The sequence below is a fragment of the Callorhinus ursinus genome, unplaced genomic scaffold (genome assembly GCF_003265705.2).
Source record: "Callorhinus ursinus isolate GAN/ISIS: 27379988/994484 unplaced genomic scaffold, GSC_fseal_2.0 scaffold51, whole genome shotgun sequence".
Taxonomy (NCBI): Eukaryota; Metazoa; Chordata; class Mammalia; order Carnivora; family Otariidae; genus Callorhinus; species Callorhinus ursinus.
The window spans coordinates 9,675,458-9,690,211 of record NW_027397113.1 but is presented as its reverse complement, the minus strand read 5'-3'; the positions used below and the strand labels follow the sequence as shown (position 1 = coordinate 9,690,211).

The following is a 14,754-nucleotide window of genomic DNA, read 5'->3' as shown; positions in this document are numbered from 1 at the left end:
AATCAGGCACTCCAGAACTACTCCTACCCATCGGCTCTAACCCTCTGATCCAAACTGTCATCATAGAGAGAGGCAGAGGGAGAAACAGAGAACAGAGGAAGGAGGTGGGGAGACAGAGAGGGATAGAGGCAGAGATGGAGGGAAGACGGGAATTAACCTCAAATTTGTCAGGAGAGCTGCCATATTTTTAGATTAGGCAAACAACTACCTAATTACAGCCCTGGGTGTCTCATAAAATAAAGCAAGGGACAAGGAAATTAAAAGCAATGAGAAATCCAACATATGAACAAAAAAGTTGGGGGCAGGGGAAACAATATCTTTGGGCAAAACTTCCTCTGATTTTTTTCCCAAATATTTACACTTTCCTGGCTACCGGCTTCCTCCATTCTCTCACTTGATCTAGCAGTGGCATAGCTCCAGGCCAGACTGAAAAGAGAGGGGACACAAGGGAATGAGACAGATGGAAGAAAAAGAGGGGGTTTGTAGGTAAAAGGGCTACTTCCGTTTGTATCCCAAAACATGCAACTCTTGCCTCAAGCTTCTGAGGATGTGTTCTACAGCACCAACGTATACTTTTGGGCCATTTCTAGTAAATCCCACACAAGACATACATGGTCCCACTAGAACCCTAAGTGTGGGTAAATGTGGACAATATTTGGAGAGGGATACCTACAACCCTCCCAAACGACCGGGCTTAATGATTCCTGAATCTCTCCACTTGGATACCTTCTTTCTACCTACTCACTCCTAAAAGTGAAGCAAAAAGGTAAAAGTCCTAACAGCCCATCTTTAGAGAATTTCTAGAGCCCTTCTTGCCCTTGGGGATCCACCATCCACACCTGCTTACAGGGTGGGGGCTGCAAATTTCTTCTAATTAGGGTAGCGTAAAGTACGCCAGGCAGTCCCCTGGGGTCCTTTTCAAGAAGTGAAACCTCCTGGTAAGGCAGAAACTTTTTTGTATATCCTTTGGCTCTGGTAAGTGTGCATTAAACCAAAGTGATTGGGGCAAAGGCCAAGGTAGCAGAAGCCACTGATTTCCTGTCACCTGGTATCTATGAGAGGCCCCAGACCTGCCTTATGTCACTCACCCCTGTGTATGTGAGACACCAGCAGTGGAAGTGAACTCAGCAGGAAGCATCCGAATCAGCCACGCGCCCGAAGGCCTCGGACACTCAGGTAAGGAGCCAGTTCGCTTTGTTTAAGTGACTAAAACAGAGTGACGGGTAAAGCGTTGGATGGTTTTGGAGACTAGATTCTTGGCTTTCCCTCAAGGGTTTCCCTGGTCAGGTCTTCTGGTATTGTCACAATGTGAGGAGGGGTACCCGGGCTTGCTGCCCACCCACTCCCTTAACCACTCCCTCTCTCAAGAGAGAGCCTGGCCAATGAACTAGGAGCCATTCTACAAAAGCAGCAGTTTGCAGCATGTAGACAAGAGAATTGTTACCAAGCTCCTGGGCTCAAACCGGAGCTCCACCACCTACAGATCTACAGGCAAGTTACCAAACCTCTACATTCCTCGGTTTGCTCACCTCTAAGATGGGTACCAATGTATTACCCCCTGCCTTATATAAGATTAAACGAGCTAAAATCCTAAAGGTCTTAGAACCACCTGGTTCTACAGAAGAAAATAATCAGCCATGGCTATCATGAAAATATTTCGACTTCTCTTGTTCTGAATGTTTTTTTCTCCAAAGATATCCTGCTAGAGGTGAATACCCCGTGGTGTTGTTAAACATCACAGGCTAACATTTTCTGGAGGGGACTCGGGGGACATCAAACTGAGCACAAAATTCCTGCCTCAAATCTATCACAGAAGTCTACAGTGAGAGTGCGTACTGTAGACGAGGAAGATTTAAGGAAGGGCCACAAAGATGAGGTTTAGCCACATCATAATTGCTTCCTAAAACCAATATATAATGTGATTACCCTTCCCATTTCCCACAAAATGGCTGGATCTCACTGATCATCAAGCGAGGTGAAACGATCACCTTTTGGTCCAACATCCTGAGCATTTATGTGTAAATCTTCCCTGAGGAAAAAGCTCAGTTTAACATTTATTGAGCTCATAGTACCAGAGAAAACAGGTTCTCTATGTAACCCTAGCAGGACATCCCTTAAGAAATGTACACCCTAATCATTAGAAAAGTTACAGTATTAGCTCATGAGAAAGAAAACAGTTGGTGACAAGGAAGGAATGCAGAGAGCTGGGGGCTTTGAAGAAGCCATGCGAGAGTCTCAGGTGATGTGAGTGTCTAATGGGGATTCTGGCCCTGAAGGAGGCAGGAGGGGAGCATTTCAGTGTGGACAGGGTTCCAAGAAGAAAGCAGGAGATGCGTCCAGATCAGTGGCTCCAGTGGGGAGCAGTAGGGTGCAGCTTCAGAAGGGCTGTAGACCTGCACCTTGAAGGCCGTGGGGGGTCCAGGTACAGGTTTCTCCCAGAGGCAATAACAGCCCAGACAGAGTTCAAGCTCAGGATGCGCAGGCCTTCAAGTGGTGATTTGGCGCCTGATCTAGTGGCTCTACAGAGGATGGATTAGACAAGAGAAAGACTGAAGGCAGAAGAGTAGGACTTTTGTGCTAACCCAGGAGGGGAAATGAGAATCAAATTCATGGGGTGACACTGGGAGTAGAAAATGGTCCACACACCAAGACCCCTTACAGAGGAAGAGGCGGCACGACTGACCGAACATGGAGATGAAGGAGCTGGAGAGAAACATGGCTCCCGCTCTTTAAGCCTGGGGGACAGAGGAACAGAAATAAAGCAATCTGAGTGGTCCTGCCCGAGGAAAGACCACAGACTCTGCAGCACAGTCCTCGGACACAGCAGCCTCAGCTGAGTGGCTCTGGCAGCATCCGGCAGGCAGCGAAGCTCAGGGAGCGAGTGGGTGGTGAGGAGGTGGAGGCGACAAGCTTGGAAGAAGCTGGCACTAAGAGAGGGGGGACACTAGACAGCGGCTGGGGACACTGCCAGATTGAAGGAAGGGGGCTGGGAATGGGGACACTGCAGCACATTTTAATCACCAAAAGGCCCAGTAGTAACCGTTCTTATTCGAGTGTTTAGTACATTATAAATTGCAAATCACCTCGCGTTCCCAAACAGCACTCTGAATAGTGAGGCAAGAGAAGTGGCAAGCAGCAGAGCCGGGACTAGCATTTTCCGTGGCACAGCACCACAAATAAAGACTGAAGGTGCAAGAACCACTTTCTCTGAAGGACTGACGTCCTGGCAGATGGGAATGGCTGAGGAGCACAGGCAGAGGGAAAGGAAGTCAGAACATCCTTCCTCAGAGATAATACGCACCGGAGGCCAGAAAGGATAAAAATGCAGAACTATTTTGAGTGGCAAAGGAGGAAGTTGAGGTAACAAAACCTAGGCAGCTTTGACCTTCTCATTATATGATGTAATTACTGGACCTAAAAGTCATTATTTGAACCAAAACCCATAAAGGCTGTGAGATTTTCCGCAGCGGATGCACACAGAAACAGTGGTGCCTTTTAAAAACCAAAAAAAGATTTGCAGAAGTCACTGTAATGAAATATGGGGCAGTGTCTGATCGACTGAGCCCTGATGGTAATATAGTTTAGTGAAAACAAAATCCTACTGTGATCACATTCTGACCAATGTGCCCAGTAACCCTTGCTAATGGACCAACTAGGCTTTGAGCACAACTGTGTGTTGGGCACTTTAAGTCATTGTGAAAAATTAAAAAACAATGATAGGGCAAAGCTGCAGGAATCTATGATATCCTTAGGAGTATGTGCTCTAATTTTATATATTCCCATACAACAAAAATTTGAGTACTAGTCTATAATGCTCTGGCATAAAAATATGTATATATTTTAGAGAGATTATTTCCATAAAAAATGAAGTAGCATATCGAAACGGGTATGTTTATGTTTATAAACTACTATTTTACATAATACGTGTTGAAGGCTTCATAGAAATAGAGTTGCCATAGTGAGACATCAATTTTAATAGTGAAATAAAATATTTCTCCCCAACGGTCATTACTGCCACTAGCCATTGCAGACATGGCCCCAGTAGAACTTGGCTTATACGGAGGTTTATCTCACCAATAATACAGACACAGCCTCAGGCAGTTGAAAAATAAGGAGAAATTAAAACAACAGTAGTCCAGTTGTCTTCGTCTGTCCAGAGAACTGATGACCCTTTGCTCTTTAAGTTGTCCTCACTAAAAAGAGCCCTCTGGAGAGGAATGTGGGGACTCCAGCTCATTCCCTTCTTACCAATGGGAAAACCAACCTCTCTGGGCTTGCACTTCCACATCTGCAAAAAAGACAAAATGACTACTTAGTAAGGCAGGCGGTTTGGCACTATATGCATGACATCCCAGGCATGCAGAGGGTGCTCAGTAAACAACTGAACTACGTGGTCTGGCCGCGAGGCAGCAGAAAGAGCGCCAGCCTCAGAGCCACAGTGACTGCCTTCTGGTTTGTCACCGATTGCAAGATCTGTAACGAGCCACAGCCCATCCCTGGGCTGCAGCTTCCTCATTTGTCAAATGAACAGAATGGTTTCTCAGGTTTTAACCAGTTCCAAAAATTCTGCCTGGTGATAAGAATCAGTCTGTAAACTCCTTCATGGGCTATATTAATACATTCCTTTTCATCAGTGATCTTGTTGGTTGGTTTGTGGTGCAAAACACCAAAACCTCCAAGACCACATGACACCTGGTGATTGAGAGGTGAAGCAAAATCAAGTGCAAAATACCCAGTTGAAGTCTCCTCTCTTCCCTTCAGCCCGTGGTCCTGAAAAATATTCTGATTTCAATTGCTTTCTAGTCACCCAAATAGCACATCCATCTGAAGAGGGGAGAGGTTCATAAGTGAAAGGCTGAACCCCTGTTCTGCACAGGGGCCAAAGTAGCCACAGATACCTTGTTAGGTAAGTCCAAGCCCTCATTTTCAATCTCTAGTAGCCATGTAACTGGAACAAGTGACCTAACAATTTCATGCCCCTATCACCTTTTCCACACAATAGAACCAACAATTCATCCCTTGTCCACTCCGTGAGGCTTAAATGAACTTCAGATGTGAAATCTCTTTGTCACTATAAAGTGGGTGCAAACACGAGACCTGGGAGACTCCCAAGCACCTGTCCCACAGCACACCTACAGGCACCCAGCTCAGTGTGACTTCAACAGGATAAGCAAGCTGGGCAGACAGTCTTGGTCTCCAAGGCCCCTTACATGACTTACAGTTGACAAAGATGAGACCAAACATGTGTCCCTAAAGAGAGATTTCCAGGGCCCAGGAAAGATCCAATGGAATTCGTGTAAGTAATTGACATAAACAAATAAATGCCAAAAGGAAGCACAGATGAAGACAGTTGAACAGTCTTACAACATGAGAACTGGGAAGGGTCTTGGTAATAATCACTAACTTCAGAAATGAATAAATCATGAAATCTAAGAACAGACAGCACTTCCTACTTTCTCCCCATGTATGAGGCACTTTCATATGCGAACTTACTTATTTCTCACAATGTATCTGTGACAGGGGTACTGGTCTCATTTTTCCAATGGGAAAAACAGGAACTAATGCTCCTAAAGGTAATAATACTAAGAACTAGAACAGCAACAAAAACAAGTAATAATTATCCAGACACGAGTGCTTTACATACATTTATTTCCTCAGCAATGTTAAGAAACTACTCAATCCACATAATTTAGATACTGAACAAGAGGGTCAAAGTCTCTGCTTTGATAGAATTTATATTCTAGTGGGGAGAGACTGCTAATAAACAAGCAAGCAAATAATCAAGGTAATTCCCCATAGTGGTAAGTGCCATGATGCAAAGAACTGGGGTGCTGTGAATGAGGATCACTGTGGACTAAGGATTCGGGCAAGGCTTTTTCTGAGGAGCTGACATTTGAGCTACACCCGAATGAAAAGACACCAGCCACGCACAGACCATGAGTCCATTGAAGTCTTACAGAAACCCTATACTGTAAGACAAGAACGATAATTCCCATTTTGCAGTTGAAAAACTTGAGGCCCAGAGAATTTAAAGAACTTGCCTGTAGTTTCACAGCAACAGAATAATCACAATTTGAACCCAGGCAACCTGTCTCAGGAGGCCATGGTCTTACAAACAACCGTAGAGAGCCTCCTCAGAGTGATTTATTCGAGGTTACAGAGTTGGTGGTAGAGGAGACTGGAATCAGCTCCTACTGACTCTAACAGGCCTCACCATGCTCCTTCATGATGCCTCTGGCCCATCACAACGGACAAAAGCAGATAAGCAAAAGGCTAAGGATAAGGCAATGACAAAATACATTCTCCAATATGAGAGTATAAGAAAAGCATCCAGGAAGGAGAGACACACAGGACACGCAGACAAACACGGATTTCTCTAGAGAGACACACGGGACACGCAGACAGACAAACACGGATTTCTCTACCATGATGAAGCGTGCCCCAAACATTGTCGTCAAGAATCCCGGCAGGGAAGTCAGTTCACTTTTGTGCTACGTGTCGCCGGTGTCTGAGCAGTTGGCTGGCAGGCATCATGGATCAGGTAATGCAGTTTGTTGAGCCAGGTCGGCAGTTTGTGAAGGACTCACTCCGGGTGGTTAAAAGATGCACTAAACCTGACAGAAAAGAATTCCAGAAGATTGCCATGGCAACAGCAATAGGATTTGCTATAACGGGATTCATTGGCTTTTTTGTGAAATTAATCCTTATCCCTATTAATATCATCATTGTTGGCGGTTGAATACCTTTTTAGAAGAATTTTTCATCTTGGGAATTAGTGAATAAGTGAGGATTTGAGAAGCTCATGGAGTAAAAATTTGCCTATATGTTTTGTGTTTTTCTTTCATTTTTTTGTCTTCCACGGTGTTTTGTATTTGTAAATTAAAACAATTTCAAAATTAAAAAAAAGAATCCTGGCAGGGATAGATGCCCCCTTCAGATCCTGTCTTCAAACACAGCAGTAGGCTTTGCCTCAGACCCAAAGCCACTGGGAAGAGGCCATGTCTATGTACCCTAAACAACACTCATGGAAGGAATACGGAGAAAAGTATTCAGATGCACGAGACAAGATAAAAGACTGCTGAAAATCCCATTCTCTCTCTCTCTCTCTCTCTCTCTCTCTCTGCCCATTTTATTATTTGTTTTATTTTTAGGAGTTCTGAGCGTGAAATGACGACACCCAGAAATTCAAGGAGTGGAACTTTCCAAGCAGATCCTATGAAAGGTCCTACTGCCATGCATCCTGTTCAAAAAATAATTCCCAAAAGGATGCCTTCAGTGGTGGGCCCTACACAAAACTTCTTCATGAGAGAATCTAAGACATTAGGGGTAAGTCAGCTGCACTCCATTCTGTATCCTAGAGACTCTCTGGCCTACAGAAGCAGATGCTGTAGGCTAGGTACAGACTGCAATCCAACTAGAAGGTATTTGACCCAACCCGAGATGTTCTTTACATCTGACACAATGTGCCAAATCAGGGATGTGCAGAGAAATTACCACAGTGATCTTTCTCCTTTTGATTTTGTGGTTTGCGTATTTAGGGGTCTCCCATCCAAGTTTGTCACCAGCATCCCAGACATATCTGCCTTGGAAATGCCCCAGGTGGTGGGGAAAACGGATCCGAACAAGACAAAGGTCTTGGCACCTCTGCCACTTCCTTTAGGCATTTTACGCAACCCCAAGTCAGGAGCTTCTAGCCTTACCTTTGTTTTCTGACTTGATGATGACTTCAGTTCCTCATCAGTGCCCCCATTCTCTCTCCAGGCCGTCCAGATTATGAATGGGCTCTTCCACACTGCCCTAGGCGGCCTCCTGATGATTCACACGGATATCTATGCACCTATATGTATAACTGTGTGGTACCCTCTCTGGGGAGGCATTATGGTGAGTAAAAGCTAACAACCATTTGGGAAGTGATGCAGACAAAAAGGCTGAGGAAAGTATATGGCTGGGAAATAGGTTATGAGGTTAAAATAATTTACTGGAAAGAGAAGTTGACTAAATTGAGCATGAATCCCATTGAAAGTCAGTGGTCATGCTTCACGTGAATTCAGAGGGAAGATTGTCCAATGTGGGACCTCTCCAAAGTCAATGTGGAGAGGAGGGAGAAGGGCACTAAACATTTGGACCGTACAGCATGGTGTTTCAGAAAGCAGGAAGTCAGAGGAGCATCCCATTTCCTCCCACCTGGTCCTTTCTCCTAGAGTTCTGTGTAGCTGTGTCGCAGGTGGTAAAAATCAGTCCCATCCCAAATGACTCTCCTCTGGCTTATCAGCAGAGCAGCAATCCTTATGGCTCTTTCATGTACATGTTTTCCAAGCTTGTAACCTTGTCTGGGTGTGGTATGGGGTAGCCATGTTTATACCATCATGATACTTCCATAGTTGCCACTATAAAGATGTGTCCAGGATTGAAATTTTCAGAACAAAGGGAGATGGATTAAAACAAGAGTTTCCTCCATTTTATGGCCTGAACAGTAGACAAGGAAGATAAGAAATAATCGCCATCACTTCCTGCAGTGGCCAATGTTTTAGTGGAGCGCCTACGGTCTTCAGGCCACGTATTTCCTTCCACACTGATTCACTCTTCATTGGCATCAGTCCTTTAGACCACCATGAACTCCAAAGAGAAATTCCACGAATTTAAAAAAGAAAAACTAAAAATAAAACTTTCAAATTCACAGTTGTTAGTATTCATTGACCTGAAAACATGAGTTCTGCCTCTGGTCTTACTATATTCCTAGTCACAGCTCCCCAGTTAGTTGAATAAAAGGCATAGACTGAATATAGCTGAGCATGAATAAAGGAGAAATGTGACTGCTGAAGAATGAATACTGTAAAAATGGCTGGACAGTTTTGTGAAAGTGGCTGGAAATGTGGATAGCTTTTTTACAACCAGTTCTCAATGTGAAAAGTGACCTCTCTCCCTCTCTGCCTCTCTTATCCCATGTCCCCCACACCTTCCCCACCCACCACCTCTTTTTTCACAGTATATCATTTCTGGATCACTCCTGGCAACAGCAGACAAAAACCCCAGGAAGAGTTTGGCAAGTAATCGTATGTCCTTCTTTCCCCACAATAGAGAAATATCTACTTTCTCAGTTGAAAACAAAAAGACCTATGGGATCACAGTAGCACTGAGTTATCTCTCAATCCCCAAAAGCAAAAGATTCTCTAGAGAGCTGCTGTGATGTTATTCATAATAAACTTGGAAATGAGACCTACCTGAATTATGTCCATGGAAACAGAATTATAGGCTGACCCATGAACAGCAACATGCTATGGTCTAATGAACGTTAAATGTGTGAGAGTAACAGATCTCTTTGAGAACTGTGTCATTTCTCTTAAACCACCATTTAGGAAAACTCTAATCAATACTGTGATTCACTTAATCCTCGTTAACTTTGAGCAAGTCAGTTTACCTCTATGTACCTCTATAAAATGGTGCTACCATATTGTCATGAGGATGAATGGCCTAATATACATGAAAGTGCTTCAGAGGCTTCAAGAAGCTACAAAGGGACTTACTCTATAACACATTTACACCCTACAACACATTTACACCCAGGGTCATGAGCTTACCAGCAAGTTCCTCCCCCAAGTTTTTTATACTTACTAACAAGTTATTACTAATTTGTGTCACTTCCAAAGTCAGTGAGGGATTGAATGAATGGAAATGGCTCTTCTCTAGAGTGGTCTGACAAACTCAGTTTTTTTGGGGGGAACAAGTTGTTTTATTCTCCAGATATAGCCAGTCCTACTGACTTGCCATCTGTAGGTCTTATTGCCAGGGATGAGCTATGTATGTCTTAAAATAATCATCAATAATCCTATACTATTAGGTACTTGTCATATATATTTTCCTGTTTTGACCTTTTATCATTCCTGCAAGTAGAACACTCCCTCTGACACCCTTTACCTACGCTACCTAGAGACATCAGCCCTAATGACATTTTGAAAGATGGCAGGCTGAGGCTGACTGCAACCTGTGTCAACAGGGAGTAGGTGGTGGTGTTCTTGCCACTGTTTGTTTCCACTTGTTGGTATAGACCCAGAGGGTTCTATCTGCTCCTTCCCTCCCTAAACCCACAGAACCATCTCACCTCATTGTGATAGAAGAAACTCCTTCCCCCCTGTTCCCTCTACCTTCCTATGCAGACATAATCTGAATACTATTTATGGTCACTTATTCAACCAATATTTACTGAATGCCTACCAGGGTGAGGGCAGTGGCAGTGAAAGCAAGTACAGGGGTACAAAATAGAAGAATTTAGGATGACTCTTAGAATTTTCTCTTGATAAACTGGATATGAAGGGTTAAAATGAGATGGGGAAGACCAAGGAAGGAATGCAAGTTAGAGATGAAGGTTGTCATTACAGTGACGAGGACACTAAAACCACTGAGAGAAGTATGGTTTAATATGATGTAGGTGTAGTGCCCTTGTGAGTCAGAGGAATGGGATCTGGAATTCCTTCCTAGCTTAGATTCACCAAATGAAATCAAACCCCATTAACAAATCTTCGTGTCTCCATTTCAGGTCAAAGGGAAAATGATAATGAACTCATTGAGCCTCTTTGCTGCTATTTCTGGAATAATTTTTTTGATCATGGACATATTTAATATTACCATTTCCCATTTTTTTAAAATGGATAATTTGAATCTTATTAAAGTTTCCACACCATATATTAACATACACAACTGTGAACCAGCTAACCCTGCTGAGAAAAACTCTCTGTCTATACAATATTGTGACAGCATACGATCTGTTTTCTTGGTAAGTGTGAAATCAGGTTTCTTTTCAGGGAAGAAGTTTAGTGTTTTTATTATGAGTGTCAACTCTGGATTAAGATATCTGCCATTTACTGCCTATACAGCTTTTGGGCAAGAATTTTAACCACATTCTGCCTCAGTTTCTTCAGCTGTAAAATTGAAATTAACAGTACTTATCTCATAGGGCTGTTTTGAGTGATTAAGTTAACATATGCAAAATGCTTAGAACTGGTACACAGAAAATGCTATGTGTTTGCTTTAAAAGTAATTATTATTATTATTAATCCTGGTTAATAATTATTAGTATGATTAAGATGGACACTGAAGAAGTACCTACGTTATTATGAACATCTTTTGCCTCAATGAGTTTTTTGGGTAGAGTTTGAAGGCGGAAAATGTATCTTCCAAGTATAGATAGGTTTCCTTCACTGTGATACCATACCACCTAAAGCTGGATACAACTTAATTTGGGATTCAGTGGTTAATTTTTCCTACATAGGATTGATTCTGCAACTAATTACTGTTGCCTTATTTTCTATCAGCAACATGCATTAACTATCTGTGGTGTGCCAGTTGTGCTAAGCATTAGGGTTTTAAAGATAATAGTAGTTCTTATAGTTGATCATTACCTAAAGAACTGAACTTCTAATCTAATTTTAGCCAACAGTCACTGACTGAGCAGCAACCATATTCTTTTTTTTTTAATTTTTTTTAAGATTTTATTTATTTATCTAATTGACAGAGAGAGAGAGAGAGAGAGACAGTGAGAGCAGGAACACAAGCAGGGGGAGTGGGAGAGGGAGAAGCAGGCTTCCCGGGGAGCAGGGAGCCCAATGCGGGGCTCGATCCCAGGACCCCGGGATCATGACCTGAGCCGAAGGCAGACGCTTAACCAACTGAGCCACCCAGGTGCCCCCTGAGCAGCAACCATATTCTTTGAGCTACTATTATATTTTTGCCCTTGTTTTTTCTGTCATTCTTCAGGGCATTTTTGCTGTGATGATGATCTTTACCTTCTTCCAGAAACTTGTGATGGCTGGCATTGTTGAGCATGAATGGAAACAACTGTGCTCCAAACCTAAATCTGTAAGTAGTAGCCACCCTGTCCACTAACCCCCTCTGGGAAATCATATCTACAAAAAAAATCATTTACGGCAAATGTAATCTAATATATCTTTGAGACTAAGAGCTTCATGAAAAATGGTCTTGGCAGATTTCTGGAAAGCAGAAAATACCTAATGAAGCAAAAGTGTCTTGAAATTTGAAATAAGCCTGAAGTTTAGACAGAGGATACAGCCCTCTGATATGTGCACTTACTGACCCTGAGTTCCTCTTCACTCCACATGCCCATCTCGATTTCATGATTCCACACTGAGCGTGTAAAAGTGGGGTGGCTGCAGGTTGAAGGCTGATAAAAGCACTGGTTCATCCACTTAATTTCTCACTATTCCCTCCCCCGCCCACCTGCACCTTTTCATCAAATCTCTCTTCCAAAACAATAGGTTCAGAGAGGCTCCACATTTGGGAGATAGGAATATCCCAGTGACAGATTGATTATCAACTGCTCCGAACTACAGAATGTTAGCTTAAAATTTAGAAATCATCACAGTTCCTTCATTTTACAGATGAGAAAAACAGGATTCGAGGGAAAACAACCTTCCCAAGGTTATATCCAATAAAGGCAAATCAAAACTAGAATCTAAATTCCTCAATCACTGCAGTGTTCTTTCCCAAATACTGTGTGATCATTCCAGGCAATGTGGCAAGTATCTGCTGACCTTGAAGATGAGCTTTGATAAGTGACTTGATCCCTTGGGAAATCAGTCCTGGTATTTGGAGGTATATAGGAAATAACATAAACAGCATAAAAACCAGGAGGTATTTGATAAATATTCATAGTTTGTTGACAAATGTGCCAATATAAAAGGTCAAGAAACGTTTGTTTAATTTTGTGTCCTAGGATGTAGTTGTCCTGTTAGCTGCTGAAGGAAAAAAAGAACAGCCAATTGAAACAACAGATGAAATGGTTGAGCTGACTGAAACATCTTCCCAACCAAAGAATGAAGAAGAGATTGAAATTATTCCAGTCCAAGAAGAAGAAGAAGAAATGGAAATAAATTTTCCAGAGCCTCCCCAGGATCAGGAACCTTCACCAATAGAAAATGACAGCATTCCTTAAATGATTTTTTTTTCTTTCTGTTTCTTTTTCTTAGGCATTAGAAACTAGTGTTCATAGCTTCCAAGAGACATATCCACCCCCATTTCCTGAGGCCTTCTGCAAGTATCCTCCATCTGTCTCTCTGGCCTTTGCACAGAGTGACCACAGCTCACTCACGCTCACTCTCTCTCTCTCATGCAGATAACACAGCCACTGCAGGCAAAACATGTCAGCATGTTTCCTGTCTGGGGCAGCTTACTTACATTACAAGGCAGACTAGGTGCTGCGCTGCATGATTTCTCACTAGCCTTTTCCTTAGATAAGACTTTGTAGTAGTGGTCAAAGTGGCAATTCCATCTCTGCCCCTAATGAGAAAGATAAACGTGGGCTCCAGGCCATCCTGAAACTATCTTTAATTCCTTCCACATCTACATATTTTGTGGAGTCTCTTTTGCACCACTGTCTTAAGGAAAGTAAAAAATCGTAATACTGAGGTGCAATAAGGAACTATTCCATCTTTCTATGGGGCTGACACTGTGGTACATTCTTAGAGCATCCACACCCCATCACGGAAGCTCTAAGTGGCCAATACCAACCCTTTCTTTGTACAAACAGCACAGCTTATAAATGGACATGTCTGTATCTGTCTTAACTTTTCTTAACTCCTGCTCTAGGCTCTTGGTTGCACTGTCTACCTACTTTTAGCCTTTAGGCAAGAGAAGAATCAAAGAAAATGCCATAATGAGTACCCAAATCTTAAATGATAATCAACAGTTGTATTTGTAATTTCCAGTTCACAAAGTAGTTTATCAAATAATTACATTTGATCTTCTATAATCAAGAAAAAAACCCATCCATATTTTACAAATGATTCAAAGAGGCTAAGTAATTTATAAATAAGTAAAGGTAATTTGTCAGTGGTCACAGCTAGTAATTTTGAGAGCCTTTTTTCAGACCCAGATCTTCTTACTCAAATCCTATAATGTCTGAAATAACCAAACTGCCTGCATAAACTACTTGAGCAAAGTCAACAGGTTTTAATAAGCACCTGCTCTCTGACCAGCATGAGACAGGTGTTGAGAGAAACACAAAAGAGTCAGGAATCAAGTTTTACTCCTTGGGGATAAAAAAACTTAAACATTCACAACATTTGGAAAACTACTTACATCATTAATATATACTTAGCTGTAGATTACATAATGCAGACACTAAGTGCTATGGACATTTTCAAAAAAGAAGATCATGCTTGAAAATAATATAATTAGTTATGATGCCAAATCTCAGGCAATAGCTACCTTACTTCTCAATTCCTGTTTATGTTAAGACATACTAGTACCCTACATAGAAAGAATGCTGATATAATCTATCAATTACATTTGAGCATTTTCCATATTTAAGTGCTGCCAGATTCTGGCAAGTATACAAAGAGATTTCTACTCCTTGTGATATTTCTACTTTTTTAGGGACCACCAATAGAAGATATTTTCTGTGATTAGAAAAAAAAAAGAGATGAGACATTTCTCTATGTAAAGTCCTCAAAATTAGCTTTAAATGAATAAAACTGTATTTGTGTTCCTGTCTGAAACCGATGATTCCAATATGGTGTTTGCCCAGTCTTCTGTGTTCTTGTGATGTCAACCCATGAGGGAAGCTCCCATAGCCTTAACTTCATATTCACATAAGCTCAGTCTGAGTTTGAACTCTGTGATGTCAGGACTTCAGCTATTTATGCCAGCGTATTCTTACACACAGATTCCCAAGGAAGATTTTCATGGAAAACTTAATAATTGAATAACAGATTTTTCCCACTTAGCACTCCAGAATGTGGC

At 42.1% G+C, this 14,754-nt stretch overlaps 1 protein-coding gene and 1 pseudogene across 3 annotated transcripts; both read left to right on the top strand.

Moving 5' to 3' along the window:
* The first annotated feature begins 1,045 nt into the window (after positions 1–1,045).
* MS4A1 (membrane spanning 4-domains A1) lies at positions 1,046–14,510 on the top strand. Of its 3 annotated transcripts, none has more exons than XM_073883682.1 (7): positions 1,046–1,176; positions 7,152–7,326; positions 7,762–7,881; positions 8,987–9,043; positions 10,535–10,771; positions 11,791–11,853; positions 12,728–14,510. In XM_073883682.1, the coding sequence occupies exons 2-7, from the start codon at positions 7,168–7,170 to the stop codon at positions 12,944–12,946; spliced, it is 855 nt and encodes a 284-aa protein (XP_073739783.1). In that variant the 5' UTR covers positions 1,046–1,176; positions 7,152–7,167; the 3' UTR covers positions 12,947–14,510. The 3 variants fall into 3 exon arrangements, with proteins under 3 accessions (XP_073739783.1, XP_025734491.1, XP_073739782.1); XM_025878706.2 differs by having other exon boundaries at positions 1,047–1,176; positions 11,752–11,853; XM_073883681.1 differs by lacking the exon at positions 1,046–1,176 and adding an exon at positions 4,797–4,906 and having other exon boundaries at positions 11,752–11,853.
* On the top strand, positions 6,386–6,889 carry LOC112829241 (protein transport protein Sec61 subunit gamma pseudogene; annotated as a pseudogene).
* Positions 14,511–14,754: the final 244 nt, after the last annotated feature.

Coding starts and splice junctions, on each gene's coding strand:
- MS4A1 (XM_025878706.2), top strand. CDS start 7,168: ATGACGACACCCAGAAATTCAAGGAGTGGAACTTTCCAAGCAGATCCT. Junction 7,882..8,986: donor CTCTCTGGGGAGGCATTATG/GTGAGTAAAAGC, acceptor CTTTTTTCACAG/TATATCATTTCTGGATCACT. Junction 11,854..12,727: donor TGTGCTCCAAACCTAAATCT/GTAAGTAGTAGC, acceptor TTTGTGTCCTAG/GATGTAGTTGTCCTGTTAGC.